The sequence below is a fragment of the Oncorhynchus tshawytscha genome, linkage group LG04 (assembly GCF_018296145.1).
Source record: "Oncorhynchus tshawytscha isolate Ot180627B linkage group LG04, Otsh_v2.0, whole genome shotgun sequence".
NCBI lineage: Eukaryota > Metazoa > Chordata > Actinopteri > Salmoniformes > Salmonidae > Oncorhynchus > Oncorhynchus tshawytscha.
Genome location: NC_056432.1, coordinates 17963078 through 17989518, shown reverse-complemented (window position 1 = coordinate 17989518; position 26441 = coordinate 17963078). Strand labels below are relative to the sequence as shown.

The 26441-nt window shown below is 46.7% G+C and overlaps 1 protein-coding gene across 2 annotated transcripts in view; it reads right to left on the bottom strand.

Annotated features, from left to right (window-relative positions):
- Positions 1–26441, bottom strand: part of LOC112247890 (protein FAM222A-like) — a 68079-nt gene that overhangs the window by 23485 nt on the left and 18153 nt on the right. The window contains exon 2 of one of the 2 annotated variants that reach the window (XM_024416710.2): positions 9882–10036. The exons of the other annotated variant lie outside the window; for it this stretch is intronic. Within the exon in view, the coding sequence (XP_024272478.1) occupies positions 9882–9987 (106 nt within the window). The 5' untranslated portion in view covers positions 9988–10036. The remainder of the gene's footprint in view (positions 1–9881; positions 10037–26441) is intronic. 2 annotated transcript variants of the gene reach the window in all.

Below are 26441 nucleotides of genomic sequence, written 5' to 3'. Positions count from 1 at the left end.
TTGATCGGGTTCAAGCCCGGGCTCTGGCACGGCCACTCAAGGACATTCAGAGACTTGTCCCGAAGCCACTCCTATGTTGTATTGGCTGTGTGCTTAGGGTCACTGTCCTGTTGGAAGGTGAACCTTCATCCCAATCTGAGGTTCTGAGCACCCTGGAGCAGGTTTTCATCAAGGATCTCTAATTTGCTTTGTTCATCTTTCCCTCGATCCTGACTAGTCTCCCGGTCCCTGCTGCTGAAAAACATCCCCACAGCATGATGCTTCCACCACGCTTTACCGTAGGTATGGGGCCAGATTTCCTCTAAATGACGCTTGGCATTCAGGCCAAAGCGTTCAGTCTTGGTTTCATCAGACCAGAGAATTTTGTTTCTCATGGTCTGAGAGTCTTTAGGTGCCTTTTGGCAAACTCCAAGTGGGCTGTCATATGCCTTTTAATGAAGAGTGACTTCCGTCTGGACACTCTACCATAAAGGCCTGATAGGTGGAGTTCTGCAGAGATGGTTGTCCTTCTGGAAGGTTCTCCCATCTTCACAGAGGAACTCTGGAGCTCTGTCAGAGTGACCATCTGTCAGGGAGGTGACCAAGAACCCAAGGCTCTTCTCCACAGATTGCACAGTTTGGCCGGGCAGCCAGCTCTAGGAAGTCTTGGTCGTTCCAAAATTCTTCCATTTACAGAATGATGGCCAGTGTTCTTGGGGACCTTCAATGCTGCAGACATTTTTTGGTACACTTCCCCAGATCTGTTTCTCGACACAATCCTGACTTGGAGCTCTACGGATCTCATGGTTTGGTTTTTGCTCTGACACGCACCGACAACTGTGGGACCTTATATAGACAGATGTGTGCCTTTGCAAATCATGTCCAATCAATTAAATTTACCCCAGGTGGACTCCAATCAAGTTGAAGAAACATATCAAGGATGATCAATGGAAACAGGATGCACCAGAGCTCAATTTTGATTCTCATGGCAAAGGGTCTGAATACTAATGTAAATAAGGTATTTCTGTTTTCTATTTTTAATACATTTGAAAACATTTCTAAAAACCTGTTTTCACTTTGTCATTATGGGGGATTGTGTGTAGATTAATGAGGGTTTTAAAAATGTAATCCATTTTAGAATAAGGCTGTAACGTAACAAAATGTGGAAAAAGTCAAGGGGTCTGAATACTTTTCGAATGCACTGTATATAGCGATATAGTTACGTCCATTGTTTTTATTATCTATTTGGTATTTCTCTCTATACCCAGACATTAATCAATCAACTAATTTGTTGGTTTGATGTAGCAACATGCCTTTTATGGGCTGTAGGGGAAATTATTGAGGATTGATTGATTCTGAAGGAGTTCCCTATGCACAGGGCCTAACACACACACAAAATCCTGTTTAGAACAGATTATCCAAACTACCCCTCTCCAGTTGAAGCTTACTTCCTCTAGTAGCTAGCACTGTGCATCATTTTATTAGCCTGGATTTTCTCCCTCTCATTTCTCACACTCTCTCTCACCCAGAGTAAGTGAGTTCCTTTTGGGGTGCTTGCAGAGTGAAATCACCTTGTGGCGAACACTTTATTATCTATAGTCAAAGCGTCACCAAATAGCATTCTACACACACACACACACACACACACACACGTGTCACTTTCCATTTGTCTGCGCTCAGGCTGCATTAGCAGAGCCCCGGGCCGAAGCCCAGAGCAGAGCCCCGGGCCGAAGCCCAGAGCAGAGCCCCGGCTGAGCAGAGCCCTGCAGACACCACTGCTACAATACGCAAGTGTTACCATTATTAGGATTATTAGACAGAGTAGTCCTAGTAACGCTGGTGGTCATGTCATAATGGTACTTTATTAGTGATTTTGTTATCCAGAGAGACCGTTTCCATATGTCACCACCACAAAATTCCTATGGCTGAATTATTCAAATGAAGCTTTCTTGCTAAATATTGTTGTATATTGTTGTTGTTGGTCATCTTAGCTCAGTGTTGTTTGTGCAGCATATGGTCATGGACAGATTGTATAGCGGATAAACAGAGGTGTGTCTGAAATGGCACTCTATTCCATATGGGCCCTAGTAAAAAAATATGGCACTATATAAGGAATAGGGTGCAATAGGGCTCTGGTCAAAAGTAATGCACTATATAGGGAAGAGGGTGCAATAGGGCTCTGGTCAAAAGTAATGCACTATATAGGGAAGAGGGTGCAATAGGGCTCTGGTCAAAAGTAATGCACTATATAGGGAAGAGGGTGCAATAGGGCTCTGGTCAAAAGTAATGCACTATATAGGGAAGAGGGTGCAATTTCACATGCAGCCAAATAGTTTTAAAAACTCCCCACATTATTAAAAGGACATAGCTGACTATATTCAACAGTGATTCTAGTCCTCCATCTCCCGGGTTGAGTAGATTGCGAGACCAACAGAGAGCTGGCCGAGCCGGGACCCCTTTGTGTTGGCTGGGGAGGAGGAATGCAGCACGTCAGCAGTAGCCATGTCGGCTCTATTGTGGGAAGGAGGCCCGTGTACCAAACAAACACTGAATCTGGGGCAACATGTTTACCCCCACAATTCACGTGACCCCGATAAACAAAACAGGCCAAACAAAAAGAGCTATGCCAAAAAACGGGTGTCCAATTGAACTTTTAGAAAAATAAAACATTTACAATCTCACGCCGCCGGCAAAGCCCATAGACCCGACCTCCTTTCAAGCACCGAGACACGCCAGTCTTTCTTTATTCACCAGCCTGTCCTTTGGTTAAAATGGAATATACCCGAGGGGAGCCTGGGCCTGGTACAGTCAATGGTTCTGTACCAGGCCCAGAACCATGGCGGTATGGCTGTGACGAGTCTGGCCACCCTCATTGTACACAGCATGATCTAGAAAGCAGAGCTTTATCAGCAAATACCCGAGTCAGCAGCACCGGCGAGTGGGGGGGCTGTTATGCGTTGCGACTGGCACACCAGCCGATATTGTCACGTGTGATTAGGCCTGTGCTCACGAGCCCGTGAACTCATTCCTGTTGCATCAAAGTCACCCCAGCACCCTGATATCTCCCTCCCCCGTCTCTATCCGTTTCTCTCCCACTCCGCCCAGCCCCCTCCAACACAATGTGCCCCCATTGCCCTGTTAGAAGCTGCGCTCCAGTGCTGAGGGACACAGAGCCAACATTCAACATCAACCCAGACTGGTTTTCATTTCCAAAACAGTAGTGTTGACCTTTTTATACGCTAATGATCCCTGATCTCTCCCACACACAAGCATGCACTGGGGCACTAGTTTCAATCACAACACACCTCTCCAGATGATAGCCCTGATAAAAGAGGAACAAAAGGAGGCTCTGTGTAAAGCCACACACACACACCAGCTATATCATCTATTACAACAAGGCACCTCTTCTGTCCTGGCTGCTGTCTTTCAATAGTATTTGCGACTGTGCTACACTATTTCCTAAAAATGCCTACACAAGAGGAGCAGAGCCGGCGGTAATGCACACACAAACACACAGCACCCGTCTTCCACAAACTCAAGTAACCCAGAGTTTGAGTACGGGACCTGAGGACTGGAGATTGTAGGAGAACACAGAGCCAGAGATAACAGGCAGGCAGGCAGGGCTGCAGAGGGAGAGGAGGGAAGGCCGGCTCTGGGCAGGGCTGTCAGACTGGAGAAGGCCTGCAGGTAAATGTGAGAAGGCTCCCGCAGGCTGCCTGAGGCAAAAGCCCAGGCCCTTCTGTTCTATCATTTAGGAGACAAGTCCTCCACTGATTCCCAATTAATATTTAACGCTGTACAGACAACAAGGCCCTCCACCAGCGAGCGAGAGAGACCTTTAATGACTCAATGCAGGTCAGAAAGGAAACTTCCAATCTGGATGGATACCGGTCTGGATATATGAGTAAGGAGAGATTGAGTATTCTCTCTACATAAATCCTTCTGTCACTTAAAAGCACAGTGTGGTTTGGATGGATGACTCGTTTTAGCCCTTAGGGATCCACAGAGCAGTAGTGACAGCCAGGGTCAGCAAGAACACTCACATCTGACACAGCTACTGTACGCTGCTGTAGTCATGATACCTCAGAAGGCCAATCCCCTTACACATGCACACAATACAGTCAGGTAAGAGTATTACAGCATTGTTAATTATCCACATTTTGATGAAGAAAGAGTCCTACCCTTGGCAGTGATAGGCTGCCATATCTCAGCGACAATAGAATGTCACAGCCAGCACACAGTGATAGAATGTGTTACTGTCCTGCACCTGAGATACCAAAATGCCAAAACTAGAGTGGCCTGCTTTCTGGAACCTCACTGCCCTATGAAGAAACAACACTCCACACCCCCACGCCACCGCCGCGCCCCATTAACAGACGGCAGAGCGAAGGGGCATGGCACTGTGGGATGCGGCCTGCCGGAAATTATCTTCTGAGTGCCAGCCCTGAGATGCCCGCCACCCTCCTGGCACAATTGAGTGCCAGTGGGCATGAGACAGGCTGCTGGTGTGTGTACTGTATGTCCAGACTGTGTCCGTCCACCAAACCACAGACCCAGGTTCAAATAGTTGTTTTCATTCAAACATATTCGAGTGCTTGATCGCGATTTGCACTTTTGGGACTATTCCATTCGTTCCATGGCGCCAGGCAAGCTTCAATCGAGCGCAGGTGAAGAAGTTACATCATGATTTTTAAAATTTGTTTTATTTATGTGAGTGGTTACACTTAGTGGTACTGAGGGGGTGTGGCATTGAACACTTGGCTGTCAATCACCTCTCACTTTGAGAAAGGCCACTTTAACATCTCTCCCTGTTCCCCAACGCGGAATAAATGGAATAATGATGGCGGCTGGCCATGTGCAGTGAGCCTGTGGAATTCCAAACGGGAGATGGAAGAGGCAGTTCAATCAGTGGGGAAAGGTCAAGTGCATGCAGATTCTCCCAGGGTACACTGCTCCTCCCCTCTCTCGCGTATTCCCCCTCTCTCTCCTCCTCTACATTTCCACCCCAGTCCTCTCTCCCTCCGGGCTCAAAGGCAATCAGGGAAAAGGTTGTCATTTCTGCTGCCACATTTAAGTATTCTACAGAAAACCTTTCCCTTTTCTCCCCAGAACAGGCTGTGGAGGTATACGATTGGATATGGAAAGGTAATTCTACGGTCATGTTTACCTCTGGCTCAAACACCAGCGAGAGAGTGGTAGATAGGGTGCTTTGTCAGACAGACTATTCCCTATATAGTGCACTACTTTTTGACTAGGGCCAATAGAATATCAGCATAGAAATAGAATTTCATAAATGTATTTCCTGTTCTAGCCATTCTATGTCTATGGATACCAGGCACGTAGTGAACCTAGGATATCAGCATAGAAATAGATTATCAGAATGGACATTCCCATTCATTTTGACCCATTCAAGTTATTCTATTTCTACTGATGCCATAGAAACCCTCTGTGCACCTCCGTGATTGGCTCTCGAGGCCTGCTGGATGATGATATCAGCGTGCCTTCTGGACGTGGGGTTTAGAATCAGGGCCTGCTGTTGGCTAGAGGCACGACACAGATTGAGCCGAAAGTCTGATCCAATCAGGGGGCAGAGCCCGAGGTCTGATCCAATCACGGGGCAGACACAGGAGCGTCTGTGACATGTGCGGTCTAACAAGGGCAGCACCTACAGCGGACTGACCGGGGAAAGAACCCACGACGTGCAGATCCCAATCTGACAGGGCTGTCAAACACGCCATATTGATAGCCACAAGCGTCATGGTCACTCCTGCTGATCTTGCTGACATCAAACAAACCATACGATGAAATAAGAGAATAAAATGACCTGGACAGTGAACACATTCTCACATCCTTATCAAATTCTCACATTCTCATCAAATTGTTACATTATCAAATTCTCACATTCTCATCAAATTGTTACATTCTTATATAGGTGAAATGAGAAGTTGACCTGCTGTAGAGAGTACAGAAGCCTCTGTCTGGGACTATAAAAAGGTTATATCCTCTCCTCCAAATGAATGGCTGCTGAGTGCTGCTGTGCTGTGGTTCCTCCTGACCGGCCCCCTTAAGGGCCCTACACACGCTTTCAAACAGAGCTACGGAGCGTCATATACGGTGTGTAGCGGCCTTTCGTTGGGGCCCTCAGCCTCTCTCTTAGCCCTCAGTTACACCCTTCTCTGTCTACACCTCCCTATTTAGAGAGAGGCCGGTTCCACAACCACAAAGGGGTAGGGGCCTGAAGGCTGAGAGGAATAAGCCTGGGTGCCTGGGGACTGGAAACTACTTTCAGTGGCATCTCTCTCCCCATACAGGCCCAGGGTCTTCCCTCTCTCTCCTCCGACTGGTCTGGGTGCCCTCTCTCTGGGGGAGAACGGCCTGAAGAGAGACACTGGCTCCATTGCCGTGTCCTCTCCTGCTTCTCACGAAGTGCAGCGCATAGTGGCAGAAGTGATGGGGAGGGGAGGACGGGAAGGGGGGTTGCTACAAATGTCCCATAAGGGGAGATTTAATAAAAAATGACAGGTCCTGGTGCGCGGATAGTGCAGCCCCATACACAGGGAATTTGGGCACGCTGAAAGCAAATGCCTATGATTTATAATTTAAGTAATTCCTCCCCACTCTTAATTCCACGGCCAGAGAGCCAGAGAAGAGATTTGTTTTAAATCTAAAGGCCACCTCAGTGAGGCTAATCCAATAGGATGTTTCTAAAGGTCCAGTGCAGTCAAAACCTAGATATTTCAGTGTTTTATAAATATTTACACACTATGAGGTTGGAATAATACTGTGAAAATGATGATAATGCCCTTTTGGTGTAAGAGCTGTTTGGAAAGACCACATGACATTTTTGCCTGTTTTGGTGGGATGGGGTTTTGGCCTTCCATGGTGACGTCACCATGCGGTAAATTAGTTAGACCACTAATAGAATGGGAGGTTCAAACCTCTCTGCCAATAACAGCTACATTTCAGTTTTCCCTTCCCCACCCAGACAGTCCTAGACACATTTTTTTCTTGACAAATTGCCCTTTGCTAAGAAGCTATTTTTATTTATTTTAAACCATTTTAACTGAAAACAATCACAGTACGGTACTTAATTGTTACCCAGAAAACATTTGATATCGAGATAAAAATGGCTGTATTGGACCCTTAAACGCAGGGAGTCAATGGCATTTTAAAAAGCCAGTCTCCCTCTCTTGTTCTCCCCCATCGCTCTCCCACTCCCCATCTTTCTTTCCTTCTCTACATACCGCTCTCCCGCTTCCCATTTCTTTCTCTCCCTCATCACCCTCTCTTCATCTCTCTCGCTCTCCTGGCCCAGATGCAGAGCAGACTGTGATAATGGAAACATCCCTCTCTTTCCGCCTCCCGTTTCTCCCGCTAAGCTCTATGCGCTCGGGGGAAATTGATTGTCTGGCGAGCCGATCTGAACTCTTCCCGCTGATGGCGAAGCCAGTTAAGTCCTTTTTTATTGAGGGTATGAGGGATTTTTAATGGGAGTCGCATCAATGAACTGTGCAGCTGCTCAGCATCGCTGCCCCCCTCACCCACCACCACCACCACCTCCTCCTCACCATCCCCCCCACTCACTGCTTTCCTGCAAGGACAGCAGATGCAAATGGCAGAGCAGCTCACCTCTCCTGCCACTTCCAAGTAATAATCTCCCTCACATCCTATTTCTCTCTGTGAGGGGGTGGTGTCTGGCAGGCAGGTAGGCAGAGACAGGCCTCATTCCGGCTACTAAGACCCAGGGTCACTTTACCCCACAACCCCCACTCCTCCTCCCTCAGCTCAAACTGGGCCAGAGGGTGATCAATCGATGGGGACCTAGCTTTGCACGAAGGAGCCCAGTGTGTGTGCCCACGATCCCCCTGGCCAAAGCTGACATCTGCCTCTCCGCACCCCTTTTGAGCGTGGTTGAACAATCCCCTCTCTCATTGAAGGGCCAGTGGCTGTAAAGTACAGTACAATGCTGAAATCCAACACTCAGTCTCACCTCCGCAGGACAGAAAGGAGGTCATTCTTCTCAGATCCACTCATTATATATGGCCACAGTGGTAATATTTCAATCAAAGTGTTTAACAGGTAGAGAGGTAGAGAGAGAGAGAGAGAGAGAGAGAGAGAGACACGGTTATTTTTCTCTATTGATTCCATCTCTGACTCCCACTGGCTGCTCTTCAATAAGAGGCCCGAGGAGGAAGTGGGCTAATCCTGTCCAAATTGGAGGGAGAGGGAATCGATTAAGACAGCCATTGCCTCCCTCTGACTCATTCACACAGCCCTCCCTCTTTCTCTCTTACTCTCCATTTCCCCCTCTGACTCATTCACACAGCTCTCCCTCTTTCTTCTCGGTCTCTCTCACTTTCTGGAAGCTCATTAGGGAACCTGGCCGGAACTCACGCCACCATATACAGTACCTGCTCCATTCCCATGGAACCAGGACACACACCCTTTTGGTCTCAACCTTGGCACATACTTGAAAAACATACACACACGTAGATCTGAACAAAAGCAACACTGACCTTGTCCTCACATTCCCCTTTGCCAGTTGAACCAATCATGTGTATTACATGGGGGTGTGACACTTACCCCTCAGGCTGAGGTTTCGCGCTTGTGTCACCTCACTAGCTAGCTTTTGATGTGGCGCAATCGGCTAAGACGCTTGAGGAGGGCAGTCGTGAGTTTGGGAGGCAGAGGTCCCTAGTTCAGGCCAGGTATGTTGTATTTATTTACTGTGTTGAAAATGTATTTCTCTGAAGCTAGCTGGTTGTTGTACTCCCATCTTGAGTCTTGGTTCACGTTACTGTAAAATAAAAACAATTGGTTCTCGGGATATTTATTCTATGTAAAACTATACGATCACATTGTGTTATTATAGCCATGTTTGCCTTTTCATTTATGATTATGGCGCAGACAGAGCTGGAGGAATGCAAATTCATAATAGTCTGATTTGAACTTGAACACCTACGCTGTGTGCTTTATTGCCAGACTATAATAAACGGGGCAATCGCCTGAATCCGATGATCCTGTGTATGCCTGTGTCAGTACTGCAAAGTAGCAACAGTCAAAAATCTAGGGGTTACAGATGCAACAGGAAGATGTGTACATAAGCGGGGCAGACCCACTAGTCGCGGTTAAATAGGGTCATGCGGATGTCCAACAGTATGTTTTTCTCGAGTGGATTTTTAAAAAATGTTACTACTAGTGATATGTTGTTGACAATTAGGCCTATTAGCAGGTGGAACTGTAACATGTTTAAGCTTTTGTAAAGAGGTTGAAAATGTTAGGGTAACTCCTTCTCTCCATCCGCCTTGCCATGCAAACATAGGCCACTAAAGACTCTTGGAGTGTTCTATAAGCGGAACAGCCCCCTCCACCACCGACACACACAGGACAGTCTCATTCCACTAAAGGGCTAATCCCGAGGCTTCAGGGAAATTAGGCAGAAAGTCACCTTCCAGGGGAATACGGCAGCTTTCTTTAATCCTTAGCTGGTCCAAACTAGTTTCTTTCCCATTCATTTCCATAACAACTTCCCATAGCCAGTCCCTTTATATACAGTATTTTATGAGAGGGACTTTTGGGGATTTTAGAACCCCACAAGGATAGAAGAACTAACACAGCTACACAGTCACCGAGGGCCAGGGAGGCACGTTAAACTCTGCACAGTCAGCACAGCTACACAGTCACCGAGGGCCAGGGAGGCACGTTAAACTCTGCACAGTCAGCACAGCTACACAGTCACCGAGGGCCAGGGAGGCACGTTAAACTCTGCACAGTCAGCACAGCTACACAGTCTCTCTATAAACAAAGAGTAACAACATAGCAACCCCAAGGTCTCCCTCTACCAAATCAAATACATTGGGAAACCTAACAAAACTCCTGACCCTTCTTTGCCTTGGACTCACATTTTCGGCTGAGGGCTTGAGGCGGCTCCAGGGCCTTGCTGGCGCACAAGGGGTGCTGGGAGGATGGGATTGGAGGGTTCTGCCTCCTCTGCAGGCAGGCCAGCATGGCGGGGGGGCGGGCGGACAACTACAACTGGGGGACTGCCAAGGCCAACCTGGGGGAGAGAGAGAGAGAGAGAGAGAGAGAGAGGGGGTTGAACAAAGAATGTGAGAAAAGCAGGAGGATTTGGAAGAAGCTAAGCTCAATGGGCATGGAGGTCTGTGAAGTTCAGTGGCGGACTGGGACTGGCTCTATGCCACCTACAACTGTCTGCCTGCTTAGCAACTGGGACTGGCTCTATGCCACCTACAACTGTCTGCCTGCCTAGCAACTGGGACTGGCTCTATGCCACCTACAACTGTCTGCCTGCTTAGCAACTGGGACTGGCTCTATGCCACCTACAACTGTCTGCCTGCCTAACAACTGGGACTGGCTCTATGCCACCTACAACTGTCTGCCTGTCTAACAACTGGGACTGGCTCTATGCCACCTACAACTGTCTGCCTGCCTAGCAACTGGGACAGGGATAGCTCTATGCGACCTACAACTGTCTGCCTGCTTAGCAACTGGGACTGGGACTGGCACTATGCCACCTACAACTGTCTGCCTGCTTAGCAACTGGGACTGGCTCTATGCCACCTACAACTGTCTGCCTGCCTAACAACTGGGACTGGCTCTATGCCACCTACAACTGTCTGCCTGCTTAGCAACTGGGACTGGCTCTATGCCACCTACAACTGCGCTGGTCTGGGGGCAGCAGAGTCAGACAAGTTAGGAGGAGTAGAGTCCAACCTTATAAATAGGACATCTGCTCGAGCCTGGCTCCTGTCTATGAAAACACATGCAGTACGTACATGTAACACTCCTTCCGGAGCAGTGCATAGCATGTGCCGTGGTGACAGCATTATCTATTGGCAGCTAAACGGTAATGCTGAGAAAAGAGCAGTCTACCTGCAGCAAGTTAACATAGGACCACACTGGGAGAATGTCAGCAAAGGCCTGGGGGACCAAGATCCTAAAGTCCCCACAAAGATAGTAAAACAAGGAAAAGTCTTCCTCTTGGGGACATTTCCCATGTCCCCGTGAGGACAAAGGCTGTTTTAAGGTTAGGGGTTAGAATTAGGGTTACAGTTCGGGTAAGGGGTTAGGAGTTAGGGTAAGGGGTTAGGAGTTAGGGAAAATAGGATTTAGAATGGAAATACATTTTAGTTCCCCACAAGGATAGAAGAGCAAAACGTGTGAGTGAAAATGGGTTGGGAGTGCCAGCAGTGCATCAGGTCCAGTGACAGCATTAATCAATCTCCCCCTAGGCTAAACATCTCCAGCTCTACTCTAGAGGAACAGAGCCTCTCAAAAATACCATCAGTGTGGAAACACAGAACACAACACACACGCAGTCAAGATCACCTCCGTCAAGGCCCATACACAGACCTGCAGGGCAGCCTCATCCACAGACTGGATTAGATCGAAATTCAGTCACATCGCCATAACCCAACACAATGAGGGATTACACAATGATGAGTGATTACAAGGACCGTGGGCTGAATTAATGGCCATAAAGAAGCAAACTGCATCTTCTCATTAGACGTAGACTAACATTTTGTTTGTAAACTAAAAAGAGACGTGCAATGTAAAAACAGTAGGTCAGAACCTCAACCAGACCTAAAACAGTATTGTCTATGATGTTTCAAGCTATTTCTTTCCTCTGTCTGGGACACTGTGCTGATGGAGTCTCCTAACGGCAATGCATGGATATGAATCAGTATCGTTTTCATTACATGAAAACAAAGAGAGCAGTCAAATATTTCACCGGGGCTGTCAATGCCGCAGTCTCTCGCCGTGATGCACAGCGGATTATTGAACAATTATTTCTCACGTGCCTGTCAAATGCCGGTCCCCGTTATTCATTTTCCAGGTGAATCACTAGATGAACATTTAGCCACATTCGCTCCAGTACTTAGTGTTATAGATTTGAATTGTAATATGAAAGAAATTAATTAAAATGATGAGTAAATGACTAGCGGTAACTCTTTAGAACCCGTAGCGGCCATCGAAGGCCTTTCTTTAAATTACTAAAGCGGCCACGAACTGCCTTGTTTTTCTAACAATAATATCTGTGTCAATATCGCAAAATGTACTTTACCTGTTGTACTCGCGTGGCTGTTGTCAACCATAAAAAGAGAAACAGGGTTTACTTCACTTCTCAAATTAATGGCACCGAAGCGGACACAACTTTTAACTGTGAAAGAGGCTGTATCTCTGCTGGTTAGTGATACGGATTCGGACATGTCCTGGCATATTGAAATACCATGATGTTGATGTGAGTTAAATAAGTTAACAGTACATATGTTTGATGTTGTCGATGTTTGATGCTGTGGAACAGCTCTCAGATTAGCAAGTCCTGTCATGAAACTTGGTTGGTACAGGCTAGCACATCAGCAGTGGAGCTGGAACCCTCTGTCTCCTGAATTAGTTGCAGTGTGTGTTTAGCTGTATATAGTCACCTAACTAGTTGGTTGTTTTGTCTTGTTTCTACCGATGTAAGTCATATGGAAACAGCCCAAGCTGCTTGCTATAGCTAGTCTGTCATGCAAGAAAAGTTGTGTGGAGGTAAATTTGAGCTGCACTTTCACTAGCTAGCCGTACACAGACTACCATCTAACTAGCCACCAAAATGAAGGCTAGAGTAATGTCTTTCTGTTGGGCTTAGGTTATGGTTTGTTATGTTTGCTAAATGCAGATATTCATAGGCTATGCATAGCCTCGTTTTCCTATTGTTTGACAGCTTTACTTCGCGTTAGGGTAGATATCCCCGCAGTGGAGCTCATATGATAGCTAGCTATAGCAAGCAGCTTGGGCTGTTTCCATATGTCTTACATCGCTTGATTAAGATGGCACCGGAAAAGGCTGACGTTTTACGTTTTCTTAACCAATTGTGTTTTTTTTTTTGTTCATTTTTTTGCTTTATTTGTAACTTTTTAAAACTTATTTTGTACATAATGTTGTTGTTACCATCTCTTATGACTGAAAATAACTTCTGGATATCAGAACTGCAATTACTCACAACGAACTGGCAGAATCCTTTTTTTCCTTTAACGAGTCTGATGTGAATGATACTCTGATTTCCCGGGAACAGGCCCAGATCCCTGTCATTTGTATGAAGAGACGGTGGGGGAAAAAAGGGTCCGGAGGGCGGGCTGCCTTCTGAGAATTGTTAAGGGATCGAATATACCCCCACTGCCTTCCATTCTGCTAGCAAACTTTTAATCTTTGGAAAATAAAATCGATGACCTACACGGAAGATTAAACTACCAATGGGACATTCAAATCTGTAATATCTTATGCTTCACGAAGTTGTGGCTGAACGACGACATTATCAACATACAGCTGGCTGGTTATAACAGTGGCGTCTGGTAAGACAAGGGGCGGCGGACTATGTATTTTCGTAAATAACAGCTGGTGTACAATATTTAAGGAAGTCTCGAGGTTTTGCTCGCCTGAGGTAGAGTATCTCATGATAAGCTGTAGACCACACTATCTACCTAGAGAGAGTTTGTCTACATACCACCACAGACTGATGCTGGCACTAAGACCGCACTCAATGAGCTGTATTCTGCCATAAGCAAACAGAAAAACGCTCACCCAGAGGCAGTGCTCCTAGTAGCCGGGGACTTTAATGCAGGGAAACATAAATCCATCTTACCAAATTTCTATCAGCATGTTAAATGTGCAACCAGAGAGAAAAATAATAATAAACTCTGGACCACCTTTACTCCACACACAGAGACACATACAAAGCTCTCCCTCACCCTTCATGTGGCAAATCTGACCATAATTCTATCCTCCTCATTCCTGTTTACAAGCAAAATTTTAAGCAGGAAGCACCAGTGACTCGAGAAATAAAATCTGGTCAGATGAAGCAGATGTTAAGCTATAGGACTGTTTTTTGCTAGCACAGACTGGAATATGGATTCCTCCGATGGAATTGAGGAGTACACCACATCAGTCATAGGCTTCATCAATAAGTGCATCGAAAGGGGCCTCCCAGGTGGCGCAGTGGTTTGCGCGCTAACCAAGGTTGCCAGGTGCACCGTGTTTCCTCCGACACATTGGTGCGGCTGGCTTCCGGGTTGGATGCTCGCTGTGTTAAGAAGCAGTGCGGCTTGGTTGGGTTGTGTATCGGAGGACGCATGACTTTCAACTTTCGTCTCTCCCGAGCCCGTACAGGAGTTGTAGCGATGAGACAAGATAGTAGCTTCTAAAAAAACTATTGGATACCACGAAATTGGGGAGAAAAAGGGGTAAAATTCAAAAAAATCAATAAGTGCATCGATGAAGTCGTCCCCACCGTGACCGAAAGCTGCCACTTTCAAGGAGTGGGACTCTAACCTGGAAGCTTATAAGAAATCCTGCTATACCTTCCGACTAACCATCAAACAGGCAAAGCGTCAATACAAAACTAAGATCGAATCATACTAAAACAGCTCGTCAGATGTCCAAGCACACCAAGGTCCAAGCACACCAACACAGTCGTGAAGAGGGCACAAAAAAATCTATTTGCCCTCAGGAGACTGAAAAGATTTGGCATGGGTCCTCAGATCTTCAAAAGGTTTTACAGCTGCACCATTGAGAGCATCCTAACTGGTTGCATCACTGCCTGGTATGGCAACTGCTTGGCCTCCGACCGCAAGGCACTACAGAGGGTAGTGCGTACGGCCCAGTACATCACTGCTTCCTGCCATCCAGGACCTCTATACCAAGCGGTATCAGAGGATGGCCCTAAATGTTCAAGACTCCAGCCACCCTAGTCATAGACTCTATCATCTGCTACCGCATGGCAAGCGGTACCAGAGCGCCAAGTCTAGGTCCAAAACAGCTTCTACCCCCAAGCCATAAAGACTCCTGAACAGCTAATCAAATGGCTAACCAGACTATTTGCATTGCCCCCCCACCCTCTTCTACTACTCTCTTATTATCTATGTATAGTCACTATAATAACTCTACCTACACGTACACATCACCTCAATTACCTCGACACCTGCACATTGACTCCGTACCATATCCCCTGTATATAGCCCCACTATCGTTATTTACTGCTGCTCTTTAATTATGTTATTCTTATCTTACCCCCAAAAAAGAATTTTCTTAAAACTGCATTCTTGGTTAACTCAAACTTGCTCCCATGCAGACACAATCTGTTTTTAGGTTGTTAAAGGATGGGCCATTGTGAGCGCATACATTTGTTTGGGGTTTTTGTTCAATTTTATTTCCTGCCACTGATAGACATCTGTTTAGGATTAGAATAGGTGAAGAGGAGGGGATAAACGGACGGACGGACGGACGGGGCGGACGTGACAAACAAGTCCGACTTCCTCCTCTCCTCTCAAAGTTAAGGCAGTAATAGGAGAAAATTGGTTCTTGAAATGGAATGGAAGGGGAAAGCGGTCTCTTTGAGAGCAAGATAATGACTCGGAATACATTTGGCAAGAGCAAATGGAGAATAATGGAGGGGTAGTTACACAATTGTCTTTCATTTTAGGAGAGGGAGGGAGGGGGAGATGAGGCATTCCCCATTAGGATGGTCTTTGGTCTCTATCTATGCTTTGTGCCCCCCATCATCCCCCTGAACCACTAGCCTTTAACGAATGGGCTGTGAGGGAGGGCTTGTTGTGAAATTAGTATCTTCACAGAGGACACAGAGAGGCTTTTAGCCTGTGAATGGCCAGTAATGAGCTCAAAGTGCCTGTGTGTTTGGGCCAGGCCTGCCTCTGTGTGTGTGTGTGTGTGTGTGTGTGTGTGTGTGTGTGTGTGAGCGGAAATGGCACTGCACACTAGTGGGCTTTTCAGAGGCACCTGGCGGGGGGAAAAAGAGTGCTCCTCTTTTTCAAACCCCTTTGTGTGCGCACATATAAGTCTTCTTTGACTATGCATACAGCATATGCACACATTTAGCTTCAGTTGGTACACTATGTTACAACAATTTGTCTAACAGATCCCCAGTAAGGATGCATGGTGTAGTTATATTAACAAGAATTTAAGCTTTCAGCTGATATAATGTACCGACATTTCTTGTTTCTCTAAAATCTGCAATCGTGACAAGGCGCTGCATGATTTACAACTGTCCCGTTGACGGGACGCCTATCCCCAAGTGCCTTAACCACATCTGAAGGTACTGCTAATGGACACACACCACCTGCCCCCTATTCACTAATCAAGTCCACACACAGTTATTTTATTACACCAATGAGAGGAGAAGTCCAAAGCCAGGAGTATTGGTCCCTGCCCCATCTGCTAACTCCACCGCCACAGGGTTTGGAATGGGGGGCAGAAGATCCATCTCTGCACAGGAGCGAATAAGCTGGAATAAAGAGACTGTGGGCTGGTGGAAAGGGGGTATTCTCTCAGTTTAAAAGGTTGTTAAAGTGGAGCATTGATCACAGGAGATGTCTCCCCCTGTCTAGATAGGCATCCATCCAGGTGGGGAGAGCAAACCGAGAAAAGGGCCGCTCACACTCCAAAAGTGGAAGCCATAATAGAAATGTATGACTAGTGTGTGTGTTGTGTCTGTCAATGCATGTGTGTGCGCACGTGCATGCACTCTGTCCTGGTGACCCCCCTCCTCATCCACCATAGCAGGCCTGGTCAGGGAGCCTAGTGGCTGGCTGGTAGTGGGCCTGCTTAGTGAACAGGGCGGGCTTGGGCCTAATTGAATGGTGACCCACCGGCTCACTGTGGGACGCCCCATGAAGTGCTTTTAACAAGCTGCTGTGTCTCCCCTGTTAATCAGTCCAAACAAGTTAATCCAATAGACACACTCAAAGCCCTTTCTTTCCCTTTAACAAGGCACTGCCTCTACCCCCTAATCTCCTAGCTCCCTTCTTTCTCTCTCCTCTCTTCCTAACCCCCTCTGTCTTTCTCTCTCACACCATACCACCACATGAATGGAGGGAGAATGAAAGGCCCCATTAGGAGTGGCTGGCAGTAAACCCCCCCCCCCCTTCGCCTTAACTTTCCTCCACACACAGCAATAAAAACACACACTACTCTATCGTGGATAGAGCAATAGGACCGCTACAGACAAACACAAAAGGGAGAGACTCCCACAGATCACAGACACACACACCACCGCACAAGTACAAACACACACAAATTCTGAGAGGACATTTGCTGACAGGGATATTAAATAAAGCATTGTTAACAAACCCCCCACAGCTCCACAAACAAGAGACCCTATAACAAGTCTATACACAACAGTCCTGCCCAGCCCAACACACCAGCAGAACCAATTCCTAGACCAACAGAAGGTCATTGTGTTCTAAATCCTACAGAAACCATTTGCAAGGTGACACATTATTTAACATGTAAGGAGGATGGTGCAGCAGGATGCATTAACTTCACTGCTAGTATTGATGGTAATACAGTATGATAATAATTAGACAACCTTACCTCTGAGGTAAGTATGCCTACCAGAAAGTATCCATTGTCACCACACAGCCCAGTTTGTTAGTTATTGCCAAGTTAAGTACCAGCTAAAACTGGGCTGTCAAATAAAATAAAAAGTGGTACCCTTTTGGTTCCATATTCCAGTCAGCTTCAGTTTATCAGTCATGAGATGCTGTCAGTCCAATGGCAGAGAGTAGGTCATCTACACACCTGCATAGACTAATCGAATGTCAACCATATCAAAGCAATTGAGTTCTGAGCCAAATGCTGCGTCAGTGAAGGGCTAGTGGTCATTAATGCCCAATAAAAAAGGTCACCCAAATGAGTCAACCATGACACTCTGACCAAGCAACAAGCCCTGCATTACAGTATATGTATGACAAATAAATACACTTATTGGTGCTGTTGTTGGCCTGTGGGAAATGAAAGCAAAAGTGGAGTCTGTCATAGACAGAGGAAACAGGAGCAAGTCTGCATTTAGTCTCTTTGGTCCACCGCAAAGAAGCAACTTTCCTGTAACGGCCCCAATGATGCCTCCAGCTCTTGACATGTCAGTGAGTCACTGGGTTGCTCTATAGCCTACACCGCTTACTGACTACATGCTAAGACAGCCACTTCTGAAGTAGGACTTAACATCCAAATTACAACTCCAAAATCAGCTTAAATTGAATCTATTTTAGAAATGTTATTGTTTCTTTGTTGTTATTTTATATTTTTTGATTTTTTGTTGAAAAATGTGCTTGATTTTTGTTTAAAGCTAAGCTAACTTTAAAATGATGCCTAGCGGCCTCTTACTAGACTTAATCAGTTCCAGAACTCTTTCAGTAAAACCCTATCATACTGTTCTCAAGATCTCATCTCCAGACCTGGTCTCAAAAAACCCACAGAGTATCCCAGGGTCACACTCCGAAATTGTGTCACAGTTAGATCTATTCATGGATTAACACAACAACACAACGGTCTATTATACTGCCCCCTCACCCACACTGCTCCCATTTGAATATTCAAACAGAGTGTCGTCTTTCACCGTTTGGTTCAATGTTCGTTGGTGCCGTCGTTTCTCAGCTTGGCTCCAACAGATCAAAGATAAGCCGTCGTAATTTTAGGAAGGAATCAAATGCAGCTGAACAGAGGGCGACAGAAAGTGCAAAGATTTACAACCGCGTACACACACACGCACCCACACAAGCCGTCTGAAAACATGTACGTCTGAAAATGTGTGTGTGCTGGTCAATAAATCAATGGAATATAATTAAAAGACAATGTGATGCCTTTCCTTCTCTCTTTCATGTTTAAATCTGAACAACTCTGTGTTACTAAGGTGACCCCAATTTCCATTGGTGCAAAGCACAAGTGCAGGGTCTCTGATTGGAGGGAGTTATAGATCAAATGTTCAGTTATGCAGGGATGAGGCTGTCAAGACTTCTGCCAAAGTCGTTGCTTCTCCTTGTTCGGGCGGTGCTCGGCGGTCAACGTCACCGGCCTTCTAGCCATCACTGATCCATTTTTCATTTTCATTGGTTTTGTCTTCCCACACACCTGTTTTCAATCCCATTCATTACCTGTTGTGTATTTAACCCTCTATTTCCCCTCATGTCTTTGTCAGAGATTGTTTTATGTCAAGTGTTGTTTTATGTTGTATAGGTGCGCGACGGGTCCTCGTACTCATGGTCGTTTATGTATGTACGTATTTAGTGTTTGGAGCATGTTAAGTGCACCCACTGGCTCCATGTCATCTACAAGACCCTGCTAGGTAAAGTCCCCCCTTATCTCAGCTCGCTGGTCACCATAGCATCTCCCACCTGTAGCACACGCTCCAGCAGGTATATATATATCTCTCTAGTCACCCCCAAAACCAATTCTTTCTTTGGCCGCCTCTCCTTCCAGTTCTCTGCTGCAAATGACTGGAACGAACTACAAAAATCTCTGAAACTGGAAACACTTATCTCCCTCACTAGCTTTAAGCACCAACTGTCAGAGCAGCTCACAGATTACTGCACCTGTACATAGCCCACCTATAATTTAGACCAAACAACTACTTTTCCCTACTGTATTTAATTTATTTATTTATTTATTTAGCTCCTTTGCACCCCATTATTTTTATTTCTACTTTGCACATTCTTCCACTGCAAATCTACCATTGCAGTGTTTTACTTGCTATATTGTATTTACTTTGCCACCATGGCCTTTTTTTGCCTTTACCTCCCTTATCTCACCTCATTTGCTCACATCGTATATAGACTTGTTTATACTGTATTATTGACTGTATGTTTGTTTTACACCATGTGTAACTCTGTGTCGTTGTATGTGTCAAACTGCTTTGCTCTATCTTGGCCAGGTCGCAATTGTAAATGAGAACTTGTTCTCAACTTGCCTACCTGGTTAAATAAAGGTGAAATAAAAAATATAAATAAATAAAAGTGGACTTCTATTAAAAGACTCCATTTACACTCCGTTTGACTCTCCTGCACCTGACTTCCCTGCCACCTATACACACGACTCTGACAGAATCTCTGACCAAAAATATGAAGTCAGCAGCTCATGGAGGTGGAGGAACGCGTCCGGGAACAAGCGGAGGAGATTGACTGTCTGAGCGCCGCCATGGATCGCATTGTCCAGAATATGGACCGCTGGAAGAGACAGGGAGTTACTCCAGCGCCTCCACCACCACAACCGGAATCTCCCTTGAACGCTTTTCCCCCTCCTGAACCTAATAAGATCCATTTATCCCTACCCACGGGATACAACGGAGATACTGCCAGCTGCCAGGGTTTTCTTCTTAAACTGAACTTGTATCTGGCCACGCTCTCCCCAGTACCATCGGACTGTGAGAAGAGTTGCGCCCTCGTCTCATGCCTCACCGGGAAAGCCCTGGAGAGGGCCAGCGCTGTGTGTAGAGAGGAGGATGCGGCGTTGGACTATGAGGAGTTCACCCGCCATTACAGGACAGTACACGTCCATCAGGCTGGACAACATGCTGGCTACTCGTGGACGTCTAGATCGGGGTCTGGTTCTTCCATCCTCCTGCACCCTCTCTCCCGAACCTATGGAATTGGGAGGGATGGTGCGCAGGGAGACCAAAGGGGGTTCCCGCTCGAGCACCATCTATGGTCGCAGAGAGCACACTGCTGGTCGGTGCCGGGTTGGTTCCTCTGGGAATAGAGAAGGCAGGCAGGGCACTCTGACATCACCCCAGGTGAGTAGGCACCATTCTCATCCAGAGCCCTCTGTTGCACTAATGTTTGTCTCTGTCACTTTTCTGGATTTTTCCCTGCATTCCCAGTATAAGACGCTAGTAGATTCAGGCGCGGCTGGGAATTTCATTAATAAAAATGTAGCTCATAGTTTAGGGATTCCTAGTGTTTCTGTGGATATGCCTTTCCCTATTCATGCCTTAGATAGCCGACCATTAGAGTCAGGGTTTATCAGGGAGGTCACCGCACCTTTGTGTATGATAACACAGGAGGGTCACAAGGAGAAGATTAGTCTTTTCCTTATTGATTCTCCTGCGTATTCTGTGGTGCTAGGCCTACCCTGGTTACCTTGTCATAACCCCACTGTTTTTTGGCCACAGAGGGCTCTCACAGGGTGGTCGCGAGAGTGCTCAGGTAGGTGTTTAGGGGTTTCCGTTGGTTCTACTACGGTGGAAAGTCCAGACCAGGTCTCCACCGTGCGCATTCCCCCCGAATGTGCCGATTTGGCTCTTACCTTCTGTAAAAAGAAGGCGAATCAATTACCACCCCATCGACGGGGGGATTGTGCGATAGATCTCCTGGTAGACGCTGCATATCCCAGTAGTCACGTGTATCCCCTGTCGCAAGCGGAGACGGTGGCTATGGAGACATATGTCTCTGAATCCCTGCATCAGGGGTTCATTCAGCCATCCATTTCACCCGTCTCTTCGAGTTTCTTTTTTGTGAAAAAAAAGGATGGCGGTTTACGCTCGTGCATTGATTATCGAGGTCTAAATAAAATCACAGTGAAATATAGTTACCCGCTACGTCTGATTAATACGGTTATTGAGTCAATGCAAGGGGCACACTTCTACACAAAAATGGATCTCAGGAGTGCGTACAATCTGGTGCGTATTCGGAAGGGTGATGAGTGGAAGACGGCATTTAGCACCACCTCAGGTCATTAGGAGTACCTTGTCATACCATATGGGTTGATGAATGCTCCATCAGTCTTCCAATCATTTGTAGATGAGATCTTCAGGGACCTGCACGGGCAGGGTGTAGTGGTATATATCAATGATATTCTGATATACTCCCCTACACGCGCGAGCATGTGTCCCTGGTGCGCAGGGTGCTTGGTCACCTGTTGGAGCATGACCTATATGTCAAGGCTGAGAAATGCTTGTTCTTCCAACAATCCATCTCCTTCCTAAGGCATCGGATTTCCACTTCAGGAGTGGAAATGGAGAGCGACCGCATTGCAGCCGTGCATAATTGGACGACTACAACCACAGTAAAGGAGGTGCAGCGTTTTTTAGGGTTTGCCAATTACTACCGGAGGTTTATCTGGGGTTTTGGTCTGGGGTTTTGCTGCACCCATTACCTCACTGCTAAAGGGGGCCCCGGTGCGCTTGCAGTGGTCGGCTGAGACGAACAGGGCTTTTGGACACCTGAAGACTCTGTTTACCTCCGTGCCTGTGTTGGCTCATCCGGATCCCTCTTTGCCATTTATAGTGGAGGTGGAAGCATCCGAAGCTGGGATAGGAGCAGTGCTCTCTCAGCATTCGGGTACGCCACTGAAGCTTCGCCCCCTGTGCTTTCTTTTCGAAGAAGCTCAGCCCGGCGGAGCGAAACTATGATGTGGGGGACCAGGAGCTGTTAGCTGTTGTAAAAGCCTTGAAGGCATTGGCTTGAGGGGGGCTAAACACCCTTTTCTCATCTGGACTGACCACCGCAATCTGGAGTACATCCGGCAGCCGAAGAGACTGAATCCTCGCCAGGCAAGGTGGGCCATGTTTTTCACTCGTTTTGTGTTTACTCTTTCTTACAGACCAGGCTCCCAGAACGTCAAGGCAGACGCATTGTCTCGGCTGTATGACACAGAGGAGTCTCCTCCCTTTGCCCGGTCTCCCTACGGCCTTACAAACTGCAGAGGCCCTGTTTACACACGTTTTCCTGCACTATGGAGTGCCTGAGGATATAGTGTCTGATCGGTGTCCCCAGTTCACATCAAGGGTCTTGAAGGCGTTCATGGAATGTCTGGGGATCTCGGTTAGTCTTACCTCAGGTTTTCACCCCGAGAGTAATGGGCAGGTGGAGAGAATTTACCAGGATGTGGGTAGGTTTCTGCGGTCTTATTGCCAGGACCGGCCGGGGGATTGGGCGAAGTTCGTGCCCTGGGCAGAGATGGCCCAGAACTCGCTACGTCACTCCTCCACTAACCTTACTTCTTTTCTATGTGTATTAGGGTATCAGCCGGTTCTGGCTCCTTGGCATCAGAGTCAGACCGAGGCTCCTGCTGTGGACAATTGGTTTCGGCACGCTGAGGAAACCTGGGAGGCAGCCCACGTCCACCTTCAGCGCGCCATAAGGCGCCAGAAAATTGCCGCAGTGAGGCCCCAGTGTTCGCACCAGGGGACAGGGTCTGGCTCTCGACCCGAAACCTGCCCCTCCACCTGCTCTGCCGGAAGCTGGGTCCACGGTTGTGGGGCCGTTTAAAGTCCTGAGGAGAGTGAACGAGGTATGTTATTGATTACAACTGCCCACTAATTACCGTATTAACCCCTCGTTCCATGGGTCTCTCCTCAGGCCGGTGGTGGCTGGCCCGCTCCAGGAGGCTGAAGTACGTGATGTTCCTCCACCCCCTCTAGACATAGAGGGGGTCCCGGCGTACTCTGTTCGATCCATTTTGGATTTGAGACGTCGGGCGAGGGGCCTTCAGTACCTCGTGGACTAGGAGGGGTTCTGGCGAAGTCGTTGCCTCTCCTTGTTCGGGCGTCACCGGCCTTCTAGCCATCATTGATCCATTTTTCATTGGTTTTGTCTTCCCACACACCTGTTTTCAATCCCATTCATTACCTGTTGTGTATTTAACCCTCTATTTCCCCTCATGTCTTTGTCAGAGTGTTTTATGTCAAGTGTTGTTTTATGTTGTATAGGTGTGCGACGGGTCCCCATGTTCGTTTATGTATGTACGTATTTAGTGTTTGGAGCATGTTAAGTGGACTTATATTAAATACTACATTTACACTCCGTTTGACTCTCCTGCGCCTGACTTCCCTGCCACCTATACACATGACTCTGACAGAGGCACTCTCCGGGATAATCAAAAACAGTCCAAAGTTTAAATACTGACTCCGATTGCATTCAATAAAACCGACAGATGACAGACAAATTAACTTTTGTGTTGTTGGATTTCAGGTCCCTACTATATATGTGGCAATGAGCACACAGCAAAACAGTCAGAAACCTAGCAGGTGTTATCCTCCACACACACTCACGTTTTCAAACCCGGGGATCTCAGCAGTCCTCCCTCTAGCCTGTAATGCTCAAGTGTCCAGCTGTTGTCAACATGCTCCTTCTCACCACAAGAGAATTGCACCACAAGAGAATCCTATTGGACAGTGAGGGAGGGGAGATCCAATGCACGTTTATCTTAATCACCTGCTGGCTACAGACGGCACAGAAACTCCACCAAGCTGTTCTCATGGAACCAGGAGATATGGAGACCAATATGACTGGTAGACTTCTCTCTCAGACTCACAAAACACTGAGAATGAAGACCAATCGAAGAAAACGAGTGTGCAGTAAGATGAACCGTTGGGGTCAGCAATCGTGGAGTGAGAACGGCTGGGGACGACTGATTATTAGTCCATCTTCAGGGATTTGGAGAAGTTGTGTCTCCTGGGGGAGAGGGGGTTATGTCAGATTCGAACAGAGTTTGCCTCTTTCTTCTTTGAGAGATGGAGAGACAGAAAGAACGAACTAGGATGAAATCATCCCCTTTAATAATGTCGCTCCTGAAGTTTAAAGTAGTTGGTGTTCCCGGCGCATCAAAAACATCAGCGTAAAAAAAAGCCCAGAGACATCTTTCTTCCTGTGGCCACCTCTCCATTAGAATAGTGGCTGCTACTCCAGGCTGCAGCCCTGTGAGTTTCAGCTCTGCCCAGGTTAGTCCGTCACTGGAGACAGGTAGTGCTGCCAACACCCTGTAATTAGTGCAGATGGAGACTGTAATACTCTCTTCCCTCCCAGCAGAAATGGCAAGGGAATGAAATCTATAAATTCCAGCATATTAATTCAATTTCAAACCACTCCTGAGTCTGACACCTTGCTGGAGGGTGGAGATAAAGGGGAGGGTGAGTGTCAGTCTGACGCGTGACCTCCTCTCTGAACATTGATGTCTTTGACATCACATACACATAAATACTATGCAAAACCTCTCTTTATTCTCTCTCCGAAACAAAACCTCACTCCTGATTCCTGACCCTAGGCATTACAACTGGGACCCATCCACAGTCAGTTAAAATCTATTTTAGTTAGGTTGGTTGTTCCTGCACCACCATGCCTCCCTCCCTCCATTTTTGTTCTATTTTTTCCCTTTGGAAGATCTAGCTGGAGAAACTATTAGCATGAGAAAGCAGCCTGGCAATTGTCTTCACCCCACTGAGTCATCCCTGGGTAGAGGATTAGCTAGAGAGAGCCTTGTTTCAACTGCACAGATGCTGCTGCCTCCTAACCACAACAACCACCCACTCCACATTAGATAAAGACCGCCCAGGAAGAAGCCAAGTGACCCATAACTTCAATATTAACTCAAAACACCCCGGCAGTAGGTTGAAAATGTAATTCCCCCCCCACACCCCCACACACGTTGCACCACCCCTACTACACAACTGTTGACCCCATTTACTTTTTCCAAATGTCCCCTTTATACATTTAAAATATATATATATTTTTTTTAATCTACTCGCTAATATGCTTTTCTGTTGAAAATACAAATCGAAGTATAGGCATCTTAAACGTGTTTCCTATCCCTGATGATATATGTGATGTATTTAGAGACGGATCTGCCTAAATCGACCCCATGGGCCACCCTTTCTGCCTCTAATCTGCACGTCAACGCCTGGCCTACTCATATGGAGGTGTCACATTTCAGGCTCGCTTCTTTCTGAGAAAAAGCACTTCAAACATGGCCGCCTCTTCTCCTGACCTTTCCATGGAGATAATCGATTAAGCCCAATTGGATTGATTCCACAAACGCATACAACTGTTACATAAAAAAAAAAACTAGGAATTCACCCCAGAGGCACAACTTCAAATCCATATAATATTTGTAGGCTCAATTTTCATTGGGGGTTTCAATCCATTTTCTCCAACTTTGTGTAGAGGGAAAGAAAGATCCCTTTCAGTAGCTGTTCTGGTATCTGAACTATGACACAGTCAAAAACTGTATCAACAATCGCTGTTGCACATCCCAATCCAGGGATGTGGCCTCCACAGGACTCATCATAGGGAACAGTCATACTGTCTGTTTTCAGTCTGAATGGTCACTTGACCCAGCAAACACACAACGAACTACCACACAATGTTGCCTCAATTATTGGTTCAAATAGTTCCTCCCTGTTTAGGACTGTTTACTCCCATTTCTTCCCTACCGAACATGGCCAAATCATGTTCCATACCGCATCGCCGTGCGCCTCCCAAATTTAATAAAAAAGCGTATGGGTCCGTATTGACATGATTGGTTGACGGTAGGTGGGGGCGGTACGTCCTGTATAAACACACATTTATTTGACGACTTCTTTCACAACAGCTCTGCTCTACAAAGCGTGAGTATGAATGCCCTGACTTCTGCATAGGCCGCATCGCAGTAAATGCTGTACTGCCAATGCAGATGCTGGAATAACCATAAATCGTCTTTCACTCTATGCTAATCACATCCTATTTGAATAATGAGGCGATAGCACCACTCCCTCCTGCCCAGATCCTCTGAATCCTTCACTGGAGTCTTTGATAGACACTCATTCTAGTTTCATCTATAAAGCTCCTCTCATGCATTATTTATAGAATCTATTATATATATATATAAAAGACTTTCCTGTTTACATTTTTTTTAAATAG